This window comes from Stegodyphus dumicola, chromosome 1 (genome assembly GCF_044657685.1).
Source record: "Stegodyphus dumicola isolate Sdum_Otavi_A_Nest chromosome 1, ASM4465768v1".
NCBI classification, from domain to species: Eukaryota; Metazoa; Arthropoda; class Arachnida; order Araneae; family Eresidae; genus Stegodyphus; species Stegodyphus dumicola.
The window spans coordinates 70,682,307-70,702,424 of NC_140768.1; the positions used below are offsets into that span (position 1 = coordinate 70,682,307).

The 20,118-nt window shown below is 31.8% G+C and overlaps 1 protein-coding gene across 5 annotated transcripts in view; it reads left to right on the forward strand.

Annotated features, from left to right (window-relative positions):
• LOC118189844 (1-phosphatidylinositol 4,5-bisphosphate phosphodiesterase-like) overlaps nucleotides 1–20,118 on the forward strand; it is a 163,880-nt gene that overhangs the window by 116,690 nt on the left and 27,072 nt on the right. For 3 of the 5 annotated variants that reach the window (XM_035360518.2, XM_035360521.2, XM_035360519.2), the window contains exons 16-21: nucleotides 7,125–7,215; nucleotides 9,683–9,796; nucleotides 11,935–11,976; nucleotides 13,112–13,194; nucleotides 16,383–16,521; nucleotides 19,245–19,329. In XM_035360518.2, coding sequence (XP_035216409.1) covers nucleotides 7,125–7,215; nucleotides 9,683–9,796; nucleotides 11,935–11,976; nucleotides 13,112–13,194; nucleotides 16,383–16,521; nucleotides 19,245–19,329 — 554 coding nt within the window. The remainder of the gene's footprint in view (nucleotides 1–7,124; nucleotides 7,216–9,682; nucleotides 9,797–11,934; nucleotides 11,977–13,111; nucleotides 13,195–16,382; nucleotides 16,522–19,244; nucleotides 19,330–20,118) is intronic. The other 2 variants (XM_035360520.2, XM_085816226.1) reach the window with 1 other exon arrangement.

The window sequence follows — 20,118 nt, forward strand, 5'->3', positions numbered from 1 at the left end:
GCTTTCATGTTATTAAAGTTGGGTTTAATATTCAGAGCTGGAAAAATGGTACACATTAGCTGTCTTTGTTGGCCAAGGTTGGTAATGTTGCACCACTGCTCTTTTAGTGTTTTATGAATGGTAAATGACCTTGAGGATTGAACTAGGGTTTACGGCGTAGAAATCAAATATCGTACCGCAAAGGCAGAATATGCTGCTGATATTCGGATCTGTTTCCAAGTGTCAGCACTGATGGGTCGCCATTCCGTTCTCTAAATTAATGGAATTAATTGACAGCAATAGTATTTCTTACTTAGTATTGTTGTGTAGAGAATTTGTCTGATAGCGCTATAAAAACTATGTGAATGATTTTCTGATTTATAGAAATTTTAATTTTATTTGATTATGAATTATTTATTTTAAGGCTTTAATTTTGGGGAAAAACAGATGCTTCTGGGAATATTATTTAGTTTAAAAGAATATTATTTATTTTCCTCTATTTGCAAATCTTGTACAAACTTTGATTCATTGTGAAAGAAGCAGGGAAAGGGAAGCAATTTTTGCCAAGTCATGATTTCGCGCGCTTTGTCCTTTAGAATATTCGAGAAGGAATTTTCATTGTGGAGTTGACCTTAAGAGAGGAAGTACGTGACAAAAAAGGTCAAAGGTTGCTACTTGTCTTTCAATGTAAGTCATTCAGGTTTTTGGTGATTGAGGGTCCGGTTGTTGGCTAAGTGAAGAAGGGCGCGCATGCGCGAGCACCCTTATTTCCGCATTCTGGAGTTGAAAACGCAAATTTTGCCAAAATTAAGGGGGCGATAAGTGAAGCCATAGTGGGAGCCCGCGTTTGTAAAGGAGACGAAGGAAATTCGAGTTGGACTCTCTTACTTACGGGCTTGCTGGACTTGTGGACGTTACTCTTGAAACTTGCTGGAAAGCGAGAGACCAGATGTAATTACGAAGAGAGATGTTTTCCGGCGGGGAGCGGCAAATATGCTCCCCGGCCGCGTTTTGGTTAAGAGGCAGTCACTTACTGACTGGCGTGTGGAACTTACTTGGGACGTTACTCGTGAAGCTTGCTCTTGGGATGAGTAAGAACAGGCGAGCCGTAATTGCCTAGAAAAAACGTTTCTGGCCGGAAGCTGCAAACACGCTCCCTTGCCGCGTTCTGGTAAAGAGGCGAAATTTGAACCAGTTACCTGCGTGTTGACTTTAGACTTTCAGGACCAAGCGGATAGCCGTCCTGGGCAGCAGTGCTCCTGTTTCTGTTCTACAGTGGTAAAATAACGTCGACAGTATGAGAACCAGTGTAAAGATGAGCCCGGCCGACGTCAACGCTTATTAAGATACGAGTCCTCCACTTGAAGATGTCCAACCAAGTTAAGTGCTATTTTTTTTGTGTCTGAACTTTGAGTGGGTTTTTAATAACTTTTTCTTGGAAAGTAAAAACAGCGTCGAATCTTAAATTAATTCTCAGGCTTTGAATTGTTTCCCTTTCCCCTTTTAAACTACCAGACAAACCTTAAGTTTTTTTTATATGAATTTAAATGAAAAAAAAAGGGTAAATGACAAATTGATGACTTCTCCTTAGACTCTCAGATGAGGTTAAGATTTTTTCCATTGTGATGTAATTGAATAAACTGATATTTAATCTGGAAACCTATTACAGTATGTTTTCTTTATATATTTAATATGTTTTTCCTATATATCTTGTATATGTTTTTCTTATGGTTTCGATCCTCTCACGGCGCGGTCCCGGGATGCATTTTTTCACAACGCAAAATGCTTTAACGTTTCACTCTACGATCACTAAAAGTTTGGGTAATTAGCAAATTCTTAAGAGTTTAGTTTCCTCCCTAAGAGGAAGTAGAAACCTTTCACTGCAAGTAGGTTCATATTTAACATTTAACGTATAGGAATTTAAGATATAACATTGGTGCCAGACGTCTTTACCAGATAAGTAATTTTTTTTTTGGATTGAATTCTCACGGTAATCTACATAACAGTATTACACAGGTTTAAAAATGATACGAGAATTCAGTTGAACTACATTCAGGAACTCATTTGTATCTATGGCATATTTCTTTCTACTTTTAAATTAAAGCAAAAATATGGAAGCGATGTCACACTATTTTGATATCTCTGTTATGAAGTCATATTTCTAAAGCTTAAAAAAATTCATATCGTAATGGCATAAACTATTTTCTCTTAAATACTGCAGCACTGTTTACGTAAGAGATATTCTGAAAGAAAAATAAAAGTATGATGAAAAATTATTATTAAGTTTTGCTGTGATGAGAAATACCGTTGCTTGTACTTGTTTCTTATGCAAGTTATATACAGGGTGTTTCATAGATCATGGGACAAACTTGGAGGGGTGTTGGAGCGTATTAAAAACGTGCATTTTTTTATAGGAATGTAGGGTCTATAGTGACGGGTTAAGGCAGGAACGAAAGGAAAATGTGTTTATGTACAAAATCAACGCAAGGTGCTTCTTTGTAGCCATACAGTATTCACAATAAATGTTCAAAATTGCGACCACCAGCAGTAATACATGCTTAGTAACGTCGCAGAAGGGATTGATGAACATTTTGAAAAACGACAGGCATTTCGCCCACGCTTGCAGCCGCAATGGCTAGTCGTGCAACGAGGTCCTCCAGTGAGTCAATGGGAGTCTCGTAAACGTTGCTCTGCAGATGGCCCCATAAAAAAATCCAAGCTAGATAAATATGGCGAACGGGGTGGCCATCGAACGGGTCCACCGCTGCCAATACATCGGCCCGAAAATGTCCCATCCAAGTAATTGCGGACCCGCACATGGTTATGGGCTGGTGCACTACCATGCTGGAACCACATGCGACAGCCGGCACATCCTGCAGCAATTTCGGTAGCACCTCTTGCAGAAAAATATGATAAAACAAGCCATTTGTACGTGCAGGTAAGAGGTATGGGCTTATGAGGTCGTCATTAACAATACCAGCCCACACATTCACGGAGAAGCGGATTGGGAATGCATGTGGACGTGCGCCGTGTGGATTATGAGTTGCCCACACGTGCATGTTATGGCTATTGAAGATGCCGTCCTGTGAAAAGGTTGCCTCGTCCGTGAATAGCACATTCGATGGAAAATCCGCCTGCGCCGCACACTGCTGCAAGAATCAAGACAGATATGAACTCGAAGAAGGTAATCTGTCTCTTGCAAGGCTTGGACTCTCTGCAAATGGTATGGGTGCAAACCATTTTCATGCAATACTCTCCAAACGGTGGAATGACTCAGCTGCAGATGACGTGCAATAGCTCTTGTACTTGTCTGAGGTGATTCATGCACAATGTTCGAGATGGATTCTTCAATGCCGAGTTGTCGTGCACTTCTTCTACTCCTAGTGTCAGAGGAGGCTTCAAATGACCCGTTTTCACACAGAGACCAATGCAATGTCTCGAACATTGTGTGCTTCGGCATACGCCTGTTCGGAAACCGTTCCTGGTACAACCGTAGCGCTGCTCTGCCGTTCCCATTAGCAGCACCATGCATGAGATGCATGTCAGCTGTGCGTAAACTCACCCATCACGCTCAACATCAGGAGTTGCGAATGATCCCCTGATGCATCGGATCGTGGTTTGTCCGGCTCACTACCGCCCTCTACCGCTGCATTGCCAGCCAATCACAGCTGTAGTTCCTACTGCTGTTAGCGTTCCCTTTTTTTTTTTGAACATTTATTGTGAATATTGTATTGCTGCAAAGAAGCACTTTGCGTTGATTTTGTACATAAACACATTTTCCTCTCAGGTTTTTTTTTTTCGTTCCTGCCTTAACCCGTCACTTTAAATCCTACATTCCTATACAAAAAACGCATGTTTTACTACGCTCCACTACCCCTCCAAGTTTGTCCCATGATCTATGAAACACCCTGTATTTTTCAAAAATATTCATCTAAAATTTCAAGAGTCTATTATTTACGTATTACGCGCTCCGCCCTTAAGCACTACCCAGAGAGGAAGGGATGCCCCGTGAAGGTCTTTTTAAGGAAAATTGGCTCATATCCACATTACACATGGGGCAAACCACGAAAACGCCCATGCGGCCAGTCCGTTCGCCGGGATTCGAACCCCAGACCGAACTACCAGTGTTCAAATGCTTTGACCGCTCGGCTGCTGGTGGGCTTCAAGAGCCTATGGTATGTCAAAATCCAATTTCACTGAAATGCATAGTTCGTAACTTTTGACGAACTTTCTGTTTTCGAAGTAAAAAGATATTATTATGACATTATTATGACATAGAAGAAAAGCTTTCTCTCTTGACGGATGGCTAGTTGTCAGTGCTAGCGAAAATATAGCTGAGTTATATGCATCAGAACGCAAAAATAACTGAAATATATTTTCGTGGTAAAAGAGAAACACCATTTGCAGTAGTTTTTAAAGATGAACTTCAGTAATCATGTTTTTAATATTATTTCAATGTATTTTAAATATTTCCATTTTCTTTCTAGTATTTTAAATTATGTACCCGTACAGTTATTATCTTGCTCTCAGTCACAAGTTCTAATAGCCGGATAAATAAATGAAACATGCACTTAAATTATATGGTTTGTTAAAGTATTTAAAAGTATATGTAAATTTTGGCTTTCCTTCGTCCGTCAAAAGTGGTAAAGAAAACTTATTATGTAAGTTTATTGAGTAAACAATTAATCAACTGCAACTGCCATCTGTTTTCTTCACGTGCCTTTACCCATAGCAACGAAAGCATTCAAACAAATAATTACGTGTGCGAAACTCATTGCGTGATAACATTTTTCAATGTCCACTCTAACAATGGCAAAAAATGTTGAAAAAGAATGGAAATGGAAAATCATCGAATCAAAAATCAAATGGAATCATGAAATCAAAAAATGGAATCAGAAGAGCACATGTTTTAAATCGAAAAAAAAATCACTAACTTTTTCGTCCTCTATATAAGTATCAGTTCTGATACCCAGTATCCTGTGTAGAAAAAGAAATCTTAAAGTCCCTAAGACCTTAGAGTTGAATCTGGAGAGTGAATTTATAATGATTTATAATGACTAAATGACTAGCTAGAATATCCCGTATTTCCCCGGCTTTACGCAGCGTGATTTGTTTTAGGTGTTGAGGGTAATTTTTTGAAATCTCACATAGAGAATAATTTTAGTCTTATTTTGATTTAAGGTAAATTGTGCAAATTTTTTCCCAACTCGAATAAAACTGAAGAGCAGTATCTAACTTACACGGTTTTAGTGAGAAGTAGTATTTGCTTTGTCATTGAATACGTCTTTTTTTCTTCTTCTGGAAATTAGCTTTCGGAAAATCACCATTCACCATATTTCTTCACTGTTCGCGAAAAACTGATACAAAGACATAGCGCACTAAAATTTTGCTTTCAAGGTTCTGCACTGTCCAAAAGAGTAAGCAAGCACAACACCATCTAACGGTTTTAGGAAGACCTAATGGCAAGAACGCGAAAACGGAGAGGTTATTTCAAAATTGAAATTGAGCAGAAATATTAATATTTATTTTTATAGAAAACAATTACAACTTCCTTTCGTAGCGTGTATGACTTCCACTGACAACTAAGATGCATAACGTAAGGGCAGTGCTCTAATATAAACGCCCTAAGTGTGGTGGACCCCGTGGAAGGTTTCTCGAAATCTGTAGACGCTCTCAAAATCTGTAGTTCTGAAGATCAGGTGAACAAAATTTCATCGAGATCGGAACTTTATATGTAGAATTTGTGTGTAATTTTTCTGAAGCATGGAAATATGAAATCAAGTGTTAGGCACTCGCTAGAATTCGAATTCCGGAACCTCCCGCTTGTTAGCTGGACCTGCTTCTTATTACAACACGAAGGCTTGCGGTAAGAAGGGAGGAAATACCTTACATTCATCCCCCTGTTCGAGCACTATTTGTGCAGTCTATTTATAATTTTTTTAAGCCTGGCAACATAAAATCAATTACCATCCATGCCCTAACCGGGATTTGAACTCGAGACCTCGATTACTACCCGGACTTGCTTCAAATCTCACCGCGATAAGGAGAGAAGCACGCGGTAAGGAGAGAAGAATTACCTTACAGATATATTAAAAAAACTGGATGAGTTAAAGGCACTGCTTAGTTCTGAGTTAAAGGCTGAATGGGTTCACAAACGTTCTATCTCTTTTACGGGACGTGAGTCACTTCGTTTCCTCTTCATGAGCGCTTCATCAAATGGGATGCCAAAAACGACAAGATTGCTTTGATTCTTAGTTTCTGAGTAACTAAATACCTAGTAAAAAACGCTTCTGGTAATAAACCGTATAGGCATGTATGAAGATTGCAGGCATGAAGACTTTGAATGTTATTAAACTTAAATTCAGCATAATAGTATCTTCAACATAAACAGTCACCTAGTTTTAGACGGAATGGAATCAAATATTTTTTCAAGAGAAGTATGTAAATCATTGTAAATTGCGGATTTTCAGGGGTGAAAGATTTTACAAAATGGAGAGGTCTTTTCGTTAATTATAATTATTAAGTTAAGAATCTGCGAGAATAGTGGACTCTCAATCTTATATTAGTAACGCCTGTTGCATAAACTATTGGAATTCACGCACCATTTAACTAATTGCTTAATAATGTAAATTAAATTATCAAAATTATTCAGTTAATTTTGAGTTTATTATCAGATTTTAAATTTTACGGTGTAATATAAATATGCTAACAAAATTAATTTTAAGCAACGTGGACAACGTTGCTTAATATTCATATTTAATTTAAAAACTAAAAATTTTTAAATTAGTAGAATCATTAGGTTATGTAGATGCCGGAACGTGAAAAATGTGCATTTCGAACTAGGAATCTCCCGACTACGTGTCGCGCGTACTTCAAGTTACGCCGTCGAAGCAGGCTGAAAAGATGCAGACGACGCAGATGAAGACGAAGCAGGCTGAAAGGATGGAGAAAATATTTTATACATTATTAACGAATACAAGCTCTAAAAACTATTAAATCGTTTTTGTTTTATTTACATATTATATTTTACATTATCATAATATTTTACTTTCTTGAAAGGAGATATTAATATGAAAATAAGGCGTAATTTCGTTAGAGTTAAATATTAAATATCCCATTGCTATAAGCGACTTTTTTCTTTACAGCTTGAACCTAATGTTCCTCTGCCGAGTCCAAATGATCTAAAAAGAAAGATCATCATTAAAAACAAGAGGTTACGACCAGAAGTAGAAAAACGTAAGTCACATTTATTTAAATTCAAACCAAAAAATTATCACTTGTTTAAAATGAATATGATACAAGAATTTCAGACATATAATGTATTCCTTCGTAATGGTCCTCAAAGTTTTAATTAATAATCTTCAATATTATTTACTTTAACAATTATGAGAGACTAGTTAAATTTAAGTATGTATTCTTCTAACACCAATCGAGCCGCCCTGTTCAAATAATAACACAGTTCAAATAGGAACACAGTTCCTCTGCAAAGGAAAGCTTTTACAAAACCATGTTAAAGTTAAAAATACGAAAAATTATAAAATGCAAAACACTGGCTTGCGATGTAAACCAAAATTTCTATAAAATTCAAGATGTGTTTAAAGTAAATTTACTAATTCTAAATAAATGGGAAGATACGTATGAAAATGATAATTATACAAAGACAAGAGACAAGACTACTTTTAAGCAGAATATTTTATTGCAACTAAATTAGATATACACTTTTATTTCTTTAATTTTTACATCTAATTAAATTTAATAATTCTATGTGAGTAGAAATATGAATAGAAGATTTTTGCGTGTACTAAATTTGTAGGAAATTATATCCATTGGTAAACAACCCAAGAAATTCATTACCTGGTTCCAGGTAACAAGTTTTCCCGCCTAGTCATCTGCAAAGATTTTGTCACCATCTGATCTATCATGTCATTTACTGCTTCTTTTACATGAAAGAATATTAGGAATATAAATGACAGAAGTAATAAAAAATTATCCAAAGAAACAGAAATTCGAACCCTCGAATCCCATAAATCTTTAAAAACATTTTTAAACGGAAATTCAAAATCGTCATGCTTTTGTCGTTATTCGAATCTTCCAAATACTAACCTGAGAAACCGTTAAGCGCATTAATTCAAAACTTAAAAAAAATTAGTATAAACAATAACTAAATCACAAATGTCATTGCTTCAATTTCAGTGATGCCTGTATCACCAATATCACTCTTGTGATGTCTGTGAGTGCCACACTGCAAGTATGCTTTTAATGAACATTTATAACAAACAAGTATTTGACTTTTCTTTATTTTCTCTAAAACTCAAAGAAATGTTTAAATTAAAAAAGTTAAATAATAAATAAATAAATATTTGTATTTACAGTAATTCTTAAAATAATTTCCTTCTGCTATATTTGTGTTTAATTTTAAAGAAGATTAGTAATTGTGAAAAATGTTCATTGTTTCGCAAATAATTTTTTTAAAAATATGTTGCAAAATGGAGCTGAAGTTTCAAGTTTCAATAATGTTCTTCATTTACTTCAGTCATATCTTCTTAATAAATACAGATGTACCTTAAAACGTATTGTTAATTTATTTTTATCAAAAGCAGATATCAAATTTTACTTTAATTAAAAACTTCTCTTTTAACTTTAGTAACATAAAACATTAAAAACTTTAGTTCTCTGTAACACAGAACAAACGTTTAAGTTCTAGTAATTTTCTCGCCTGTGTTTGAGTATGCGCAATACATTAATATAGAAGTTACTATTAATACTTTCCTTTTATAAAAGTGGATATTTACCTTTGAAATTTTACCTCAGTTTATAGTATTTGGTTCTTGGTTTCCAGAAAAGTAGTTTCTCTCTTTTGAAAACAATGGTAGGATTTGAAATTCTTTTGGAATACATAATCCCAAATCCTGACGGTTTGAAATATTTATTTCAATTTCGAAATGCTCAAAAATAGTTATCATGTAATAGATCAGTATATTACAAAGAAAAGTGAACGAAAATATATAATTAGTTTAGAAGATAAGTTAGGATGTAAATGAATAAGTTTAGGGCATGTTAGAAATTTATTACTAGTTTATTACACTTACCTCTGACCATGAAACTCGTTACTAAGTTATTTATTTCAATTTAAAAATTTTCCAGGATTTTACAGCTTTTTGGAGAATTTTACAGCATTTTTACACCTTTTACAAGCAACGAAATATCGATTAATTCACAGTAAGCTGTAAATTATACAGAATTTTATTAGTTATTGTTAATCCCACCTAAATTTAGAACTTCAATCAAAGGAGAATCTTAAATATTGCTGTATATAGTTTTCTAGCTCTTTACCTTATAATAAAAATATATTGTAAAAGTTATGTCATTTATATAAAGTTATATGATTTTCATTATTTATATAAAATAATATTTTTATATGCAGCCTAAAATTAGAACTTCAAATGGAATATCGTGAATACTACTTTACATTATTTTCAGAGGCTTAAGCTTAATAAAGATGAGAGAAAGTCTAATTTTACGACACATAAAATGAATATGAGTAATACGAGTATGAATCCTCATCATAAAACCAATATTATGAGTTAGAATATTCGTATTTATTTGTCGGTTTTAAAATTGATAAAACATATGATATAGTACTTAATATTGTACAAACACAAAAAAATGTAAGTTATTGAAAAGTTGTCTTTTTCTAATTTAGAGGAACTCGAACTGTGGAGGAAAGGTCAGCTGCAGAATGATGATGATGATGATGATAAAGAAGATGCTGCCCCAGACCTCACGCTCATCACAGATGAAATTGTCCAGGATGGAGGTACATTTTTCTTCTATTTTGAACTAATCATTTTATTTGCAAAACGATATGAAATATGGATTACAAAGAAATTTTAAAAAATTATCCTTAATCAATAAAGGTTTTATCTCAAGTATTACTTCATCGCACAGAAAAGCTGCAATTTAGCGTTGATTGGATAAATATGTTTGGAGAATGAGCTCTTATTTAGAAAATTGTTCTTGTGATTTTCGTCAGTGGTTCAAAAAATAAGAATTACTCGTAATTCTACGCAGACTTTTGACGCAAAATGAGAAGTAGCGTTTTTAAATTCGCTACTTCGATTTAAATCTTAGAGCGACGCTATAAAGCCATTTACCAAAAAGATAGAATAGCATGTTTTATAGCAGTTTTTATGTTATTTTAAAATAGCTGATTACATAACTTGTTTACATAAATAAATTAAAAACATTTTAGGTCTTTTTTTATAATTTTTATTTATGAAGTAAAATTACCTGTATTTAAGTTACTTTTTTTTTATTTAAATAAGCTTTATTTCTACTATTCTGAATTTAAAAGGTATATAAATAAAAATAACATCTTTGAAATCCAGTTAATTGATATATTTTTTTATTTCAAAGAATTACTTTATATGATGTTTTACACATTTAATAAATTGTTCAATTATTCCTTTTCAAAAACAAATTTCTATGTTGAAATTACTTTATTTAGTTCTGGAAGTAGCAGAATAACATCACGGCATGTTGTGGTTGATAGAAAGTGATTTTTGTTAATAAATTATACTAGAATTTGAGGCAAAAGTAATTAAAAATTAATAGTAAATTATTAAACAAATTTATTTTGGATGAAAGCAATATTTTATCAAATACAAAATTTTCCTTTTGATATGAAGCTATTCTGCATACTACATATAAAATATTACTTATTAAAAATTTATTTCTTATCTATATATTTACACCAGCTGTCAGTGAGTAAATCTTAAAAATATATAACTATAGTATAAATGCAAAATGTTAGTTTTGTTTAAATTTAGGAATCTACTTTATCTAGCTGCGAACCCAAATTTTTAATTTTTGTATTTTATATCGTATTAGATATTTATTGACTAATTTAATGTACTTTATTAATGAACTGTTTTTTACTGAGTTCTCAGACATCTTAGAGATATCAGGAAAAATTAATTTTGAATTTATTTTTTTCTTAAATTAAATTATTCTGACTACTATTTCTTTTAAATTTATTGATTCTTTCTATTTATGCACGGATAAAACTCATTGTTTTCTTGTCGTTCTCTATTTCATATACTTTTATCATGTATAACAGAATATTATGGTGTATGTTTTCCTCGTTTCTTTCTATATACCTCATACCCTTGTACATTATACTGTTTGTCGTAAAGCAAGCAGAATTACTAAAAGTTTTGTTTGCGATAATTAAACTTCACCATAGTTTATATTATGTTAGACTGATATAGATTTATAGCAGAAAATATAATATTATGTAATACATATAGTAATTATAATAATATTTATTTATATACATATAGTGATATATTTTTATGTAGCGATAATATTTTACTCTTTATAATGTAACAAGCGTGTTTAACACGCGAAAAATATTGTTCTTCTCCATAAATGATAAGCACTTAATTTTAAATTCTAGATATATCATTTAAAAATTATTAGTCATAAAATCTTATCTAGATTAAAAGTAATAGGCGATAAAATCTAATTTTTAAACTTCAGCAGCATATATTAAATTACAAGTTTTCGATAACAAATAATATTATTTCGTTTAACGCATTAATATTCTTATCATTATTAAATTTACAATATGTTTCATGGAGTACTAAATGATTGTTATTTGCTTTTATTAATGCTAAAATGTAAGCATTTTAATTTTTTCCTCCAAACTTATTACTTATGAAAAGAGGAACAGGCATTTTTACACATCCTTTCCCTTTGTATTTCATTATTCATTTTTGATGATTTTTGTATAATCCTACCTTTATTTAAGATTCTTTTGAGTTGCCGAGTTTGGATTGTGTCATAATGATTATTTTCCGTGCATTAATTTCATTTATTTCAGTCGTGATCCACTTGTGATGCTCCTGTGTTCTTTTATGTGATTTTTTATATAACTTTTTTGTTGCACTGCAGTTCCTCTGGAATTTTCTCGGAAACTTTCAACTGCTGAACACGGTGAGATATTTAAGGAATAATAATTAAATTTGGTGTTGTATCAGTTCAAAAATGAATATTTTTATAAAATAAGTAACCTTGACATGTAAAAAAAATGAATTCACATTCAAGCGTTTCTTATTACATGGTTAAGAATGGTTGTTGACATACTAGTATATTCTTAAAATTAAAATATTTTATAAAATTTCTTAAGATTTTAATTTTACTTAATACTTTTCCTTGAGATCGAATTATACTATAATTATGTAGGAATTCTTACAAGTTTTTGAATTTCTTCACTATAAATAATGTTATTTGATCTCAAGCAGAATTATAATGCACAAGTTTTGCATAAATGATTCTTATGAAATATGTTTCTGTACTATTTTAACCACCAATATCATAATGACAGCTAACATTCTTTTAAAATATACTTTAAAAACATTTATTTCTGTTATTCTTAAATAACATTTAATAGAAATTATAATGTATTTTTACTCATATTTATATTGTATGTAGCAAATAAAATAGCAAAAATATTAAAACTATAAAGTGTGTGTCTGATTAAATATATAACTTTTAATACTTCTCCAGATGATTCAAAAATGATTTCAGGTTTTTCAAATATATCACGATACACTATTACACTGAATATTTTTAAAGTGTAACTATCTGAATGAATTTGTCTCAGACTTTACTATGCTAGATGAATGAGCACATTGATTGAATTTGTGTATATAAATTGTTAGTAACCTGAAGTGATTTCGCAGAAGCCTTTTACATTTTTGAAAGCAGTAGACTACATTTGTTTATATAAGTTTACAGAAATTTATCATAACTTTTGTACAACTGGCTGTTAGTAAATAATTCACTTTAAAGTGACATATCATTTATGTATAAAATTTTATTAATAACTTATAGCTTTTTAATGGAAACAATTTTATACTTAGCATATACTATATGAAATTATATTACTGATATATATTTACCTAAAGCATTATTCCATTATATTTTGCTTATAATTAGCGTTTAAACTATAGAACTAGTGAAATAAATTTTCGCTAAATATAGTAATTGCTTGTTAAATAAAGTAATTATCATGCAAAAAAATGTCATTCATAACTACAGAGCTTTTGTTTTTCTTTTTTTTTTACAGAAAAGAAGGTAAGTTTCAATACTGGGAATCTATGTAATGGTGGTTCATCGTGCAGGGGATCTACGAAGTCCCCAGACATAAAGGTTATACGCAACCAAGCTTGTTATTTAAATTACTTATTAATTATTAATTTAATTATTGATTTTCTTCTGTTTAATTATTATTACCTATACATATCTTAGTTATTATTTCATTTTATGCGCATTTTATAGAAGATACACATTAAAAAGGTTTCACAAGAATAATGCAATAGTTTTCATTTCGAATACTGCCTCAATCATAAGAATAACATTTACCGTTATAAGCTTAATGTAAACGATAATTATATAAATTTGACATTTTCTGGGGTACAGTTTTATTTAAAACCAAAACAAGTTTACACAATTAAGTTTCTTTGTGGGATGGCTATCATAATTCGAAAGATGCTATGCTACATACATTTCGTTATTGTAGGTAATTTGCACGATAGTAGGAAACTGGATTCATGTGCTTAGAGAACTATTAATGTGTTGTTTCAAAGTAACTTGTAAAAAAGAAACAATAATTTATAAGATTATAAAGAAATTTATTATAAAAAATTGTATTGGCACGTAAATGTACATATAACGAGAAACCACTAGCAACTAAAAAAAAAAAAAAAAAAAAAACTCCTTTCTCTTTCTATCTTTATTAAGGGGAATGTTAATTTAAAGAAATTTATTACAGATTAAAATTAATGGCAGTAAAGTAAACAAACCTTAATGCTTCACATGCGTAGTTAAAATGATGAAACTTCAAGTTTATCACCTGAAAATAAGACATTTGTAAAGATGTATTCGTAAAAATACAAAAGTGGTTTTAACTTTTATACCAAATTCACAACAATTAAAGGCGTTACATTAAAAATATTTCTGTGAGAAGAAAAGTATATTCTCACTAAAAAATTCCTAGATTGAAAGAATATAAATCCTTCAAATGAAAATGAATTTCCAAACATCCAGTCGAAATCTTGGAAACAATTGGAAAGGATGAGTTTAAAAACAATGCAAGCACAGATTTGATTTTTGCTTATTAAAGCACATCGCAGTTTACGAATATGAAAAATATATTAACACATGGCATATATCGATCTTATTAAAGCAATGAAATAAAACTATTGCATACACTTACTTTTAATATTCAAAACATTCTTCCTTCATTCTATTCAGTTTCTGGTATAATTACATTGCACGGATAGATGTGATATGCTTCAGTATTTACTTTAGTATTGCATTTATGTTTCCTTGAGATGCATGCATTTAATTGGATCCACTTTTTAAAAAGGTTGTCAATGCTTGTTCTTAGAGATTTTTGTACAAGTAGATAGATATATTCGTTCATAAAATGCATGCCATAAATCACAAAATCTTAATCAGCCTTTAAAATACTATTGCATGCATAAATTTTTAATTCTTCGAATACATACGATTCAATGCGTAGTCTGCACAGATCTTTAAAAGCAATGTTATTTACTGCATGGACTTTATTGATTCTTATCTATTACGTGGTATTGTATGCAATGTTTTATTAGTTCTAAAACAAATAACTGCATATGCCGTAATTTGAATTATCTAGTTGTAATAGCTGCATGAGTAGATTAAAATTATTTTTATGGATATGCTATTTATAACAGATAATAACAATTGTAAATTCTATGTAATGATAAAATCAGATTTTGTAAACCTGTTTATATGGTTATATATATGGCAATCAATTTTACGGCGTACACAAAATTTTTAATTCTAAAAATAAGCAATATTTCATACGTAAAGTTTAACACGTTTTAAATCAGTTGCTGGTCTTTGCATGATTTCAGAGGGGGGAGGGGAATTATTAAAAATTCTTGCTTTGAATAAATATTAATTCTTGCTTTGAAAAAATATTAATTCTTGCTTTGAAGTAAATTAATTCTTGCTTTGAGTACTTTATATGCACATATTTTATCAATTATTTAAGTAGACTAATTACAATTTATTACCAAGCACATTGCATGGTCAATTTTTTGCTTTTAAAACGTATATTTGTGCCCAAAGAAGGTATTTTGTATTCAAAAACGTTATTACATTATGAAAGAAAAATACGCTAATGTCAAATTAATCAACACTAGATTGTTATAGATTTTTTATAAAATTATATTTATTTCAAGGGCAATTAGAAATAGGACCCTCTATTGCCGAAGCCCAACCAGTGTCTAAGAAGACCACTCAATACAGGGAGTTTGACCTGGGTTCGAACCCAGGAAAAGAAGCTGACTGCATGGTTGGTTTTTAATAATTGTCCCCATGTGCAATGTGAATACGAGCCAGGTTCTGCTAGAAAAATCCTATACGAAAGCATATAGCTGTCGTGTACTTTTCCATATTCAAATAACTTAACCTAACCTGATCTCTGTTTTTGATCATTCTTAAAAACAATAGAGATTTAGACTAGAAGAGAAACACGCTAATGTGACAATCAAAACCGTGAAAAACAACCTTATATTTAGCGTAGGTATAATGAAACACTCAATCGATTTCGAGGGCAGCTAAAGGTCCCTCCTCATCAGGAGAAAGAAATACATAGAAAGAAGAAAATAGGAATCACAGAAACACGTGGTGCTTATCAGCACTGCACGTCGTTATAACTAGAGCTGCCCTCGAAATCGATTGAGTGTTTCATTATACCTACGCTAAATATAAGGTTGTTTTTCACGGTTTTGATCAATAGAGATTTGTTCAAAATCTACACACCATCTAAGGTTAATATGTTGCCTAATTTTAAACAAGCATAAATTCTTGTATACACAGACAATAACTCTTAGTTTAGTTGTAAAAATGAACTCAGAAATTTAAGTTCGTATGAAACTGATACAAGTAATACGTAATTAATTTATATAAATTGTAAAACAATTTTTAACTTGTCAGAAGTAATTGCTATTGAAATTCTTAATATTTATAATTACATTAGCTAAAAATTTAAATAATTTAACTGAAGTTTAAATTTAATAGTGTTACTAAATGTGACTAGACTTTTTCAAGTTAAAGAAACAAAAGGAAAAAAATTAAGTCGAACTTATTTTATTTTTTAAAACAAAGTTGACATGTATTACATTTCTAGAAATTGTATTCTTGAATTTAATTATTGGCCATCTTTATAATTCTCAGACATTCGAAAAATTTGATTTTTTTCTTTTTATGCTCACATGTCATTTTACTAAAAGAATGTTTGTTTAAATCAGACATTTTTACTGATTCATTTTCCTTTCAAATTGCAGGAACCACCTCAGCTGGCAGAACAGATAGCGATCGCTAACTATAAATATACGGGTGCGACGGTTCACGTGCATCCTTATCTCTCTTCTCTTGTCAATTACGCACAACCCGTGAAGTTCCTAGGATTTGACGTTGCTGAAGGTGAGATTGTATATATTGTTACTTACAAATTCGGGTACTTTTCCGTTATACACATGCCACACTTTCTGGCGCCTGTGAAATAGAAACCATATACATGCCGTGACCCAATGACAGCACCTTCTGGGGGCCTATGTGTGTATGTGTCTGTGTGTGTAAACAAGAATAAATAAACTAACACATATACAATAGTATCTATAAAATGCATAACGGTAAAATACCAAAATTAGTTAAATACATCCTATTGTGCTAAATAATTTTACAGTAGCAACTACCTTGTTTCTGTTTTAGTGAAAAAATAATACATTCCCTTGCTGAAAAGTAAAGGAGCTATTCACTAGGAAATTGTTAGTGTGCTAATGTTTCTGGTCTAGATTAGGGTTATTTGAATTGTGACAAAGCACACCAGGTGCATCTAGCTAGATGAAAGTATAGTATCGCCGGGTACAATAAACAATAAGAATCAAATGAATTTATGATGAACCGAATTTCAGGAGAAAATTTGAATTTTTTTATTATAGTAGTAAAGAACACTAAGATGATCTCCCTAAAAGGAGGGATGATTTCATAGAATATAAAAAAAAAAGACTCACATTCGTACTACGCATGCAGAAAACCACGAAAACTAACCATTCGTTGGGATTGGGAACTCAAATCAAACTTTCAGAGTTTGATGCAGGTAAAACCTCTGAAGCTATTGACTAGGATCTGTACTTAGGCAGTTTCGACTACGGGTGTATATAATCAGTCTTCACAGGACTAGAACCACCATTCATTTGGTGGATGGTTCAGACTCGGCAGGATCGTACTGGTACTGTCTTGTCTGCCCCTTGGCTGTAGATTAACTACATTGTTAGATTTTGTGGATATCCTTGGGGGGGGGTTTGGGCTCATTCAATCCTCTGCTTGGGGACTGGCAGAGTGGATGGAACACCCTTTTGAATATATTTGCTGCGACCGGAATGGTGACCGGGAGCACAGCTGTCATAGTTTTTAATTTTGTCTGAGTGTATAGTTCGGCCAACACTTTGTATAAAGCCCGGAGGGGACCGAGGGTTTGCGCCCGCTTGGATGGTCTCCGGAGTCTAGACGCTATACACTACGGGCTAGATTTCGTATCTGGTGTCCTGTTGACTTGTATATGTGTTTCATGGATGAATGGTTGCTAGAGCCTCAAGGAGGTGGGACGTCTACTTCAGGTTTCAGTTATGATTACAACTACACAAGTCACTAATTCGGTTAAGCAGTTAACGACTGTCTGAATAAACTCTAAAATAATTCTTGAAAGAACTGTAAGTACGTATATACAGTAATCTTATTAAATTTAAAGCGATTTAAAGCGAAGGGGGGAGACCTTTTTACTCCAGCGCGCGGACCTGTGTATCGGAAATTCTAAAGATAGGCTCATTTTAAAATTATTTTGCGACATTGCTATTGAACTAAATTTTATGTTTTAGGTGCAAAGAACGTGATATTTAATAAATAAAGTTAACACACAAAACGTTAAAAAAACGCCCCTTTGGACGTAATTTAAAATCTGAAACCTTTCAGAATTTTTTTAAGTCATTTTTGTTCAGAACATTACATAATTTAATTGTACTAAATTATGAATAAATAGACATTGTTACATCACATTCGCTAAAATAAATTGCAAATTTAGTAAAAATAAATCAAACGTATAGCCATTAAAACATTATTATTATTCATTAATTTATTATTATTAAAACATCATCATCATCATCATTATTATTTATTAAAACATTACTACTATTTAACATACATTATTCATCGAAATACAAGTGTAATATGTAAAAAAAGAAAGTTTCCTCCCCCCCTTTTTTTTTTCTTACCTTTCTTTCTTCCCTCATCTTTTTTTGGCAATATTAATTTAGTTTAATGTAATCAAATGAACATATTTGCGAAATTAAATTGCTTGAATATACAGGTAAATTATTAGCATTACTGTTTGTTAACTATAACATGGGTTATTCCTCTTTCCTGTGGGGTTTTAATTATTTTTCGATTAATCGTGATTTTGCGTAAATCCTGAACGCTGTCCTTGGTATTACCAGAAGTCGATTGTTTTGTCATTATTGTGCTTACTGAATTCTTTCTTGTTCTGGGAGGATTTTGATTGGTCCATGAATTCATCATAACCAAGGGATTGTAAATGCCTGTCATTGGCCACCTTTGGCACCTTATAGATAGAAGTCCGAGTTTTGCCCAGTTTGCGTTCCAATTTTGACGTAAAATCCTCCAAGGTGCGGAAAAGGGATAGAAGTCCCTTCTTCTCCCACCATAAAACTTTCGACAGGACTTTCAGCTCAACAGTATTTTACGTGACCTCGTGCCGTAAAGACACTATTCACTGACAAGCATCCATGCCAACCGGGCATTCCAACCGGGGCCCAAAGCTACGGCAGTGGTTCCCCATGCCGAAAAGGTATGCATACTAGATTGTTCTTTCCTCGCCAAAAGAGTAAAACACATTGGATTGTTCTTTCCACATTTGTACAACTAGTTGCTCGCAGAAATTATATCACTTATATGTTGCATTTACAATACCTATAATATGTTTTAACTTCTAAATTTGAATGCAAATTATGCAAAGATTTAGACTTATTTTTAGCTGACTAATTTTGGTTTTTATTAACATTTTATTTTTTATTTATATATATGCTGGGATACTTTAATTGCTTTGAATATTAAATCTATTTGTTTTTCAGAGAAAAATCTACATTACAATATGTCTTCCTTTGCCGAGAACACTGCCCTGGGTTATTTGAAGTCACAAGCTATAGAATTCGTCAAGTATCCTTTAATTTATAAATACACGTTTTCAATGACATTATGAAAAGTTGAATCTTTACGGTCACCTGAGTAGTTTTGTTTTTTCATAGAAAAGACATCATAAAAAAATAATAAATGATTGCATGATATTTTGTCTGAAATGATAGCCTTCTTTTTCTTGGTCTTCTAGCAATAATTATCATATTTATTTTTATTTCTTTATTTAAGCAACCTAGCGTATCAAACTGTGTCAGTGGTATAATTAGCGAGCAGTAAGATAAGGTGTCCTTCTGCATTAGGATGGGCATCCCAACAACCATGAGAGTATAAAATTTCATGAAATGAGAGATTTGATTAAATTACAAGTAAACAATCAATGACTAGATTAACGTCTTCTTTTCTAAATCGAATATCTAAGAAGAAATAAAATTCTTGACTTTATAAAAGTTAAGCGAATTAATGGATACAATTTTACGTTTACTTGTTGCTGAGGTCGATTAAAGCGAGTTACTGTTTTTTTAACGATCATTGTTTTGTTCTTAGAATGCATTAAGACCTTTTATTTGATATCAGATTCAAATAAAGGTAGAATTTTATTATTTATCGATATTCGATTTAGCAAACTGCTTTTGCGTTTGTCAGTAAATAGATACTAATAACAAATAGCATGAGGAATATTGATCAAGAATCACTTAATAAGCATTAAAATGAATATAAATTTTGTACAATTTAATTTTAAGTAAAAATATGTTTGATATATGTACTTACACGTATTATATCTGACATACGTTCTGGTCATGACTGAAGTCA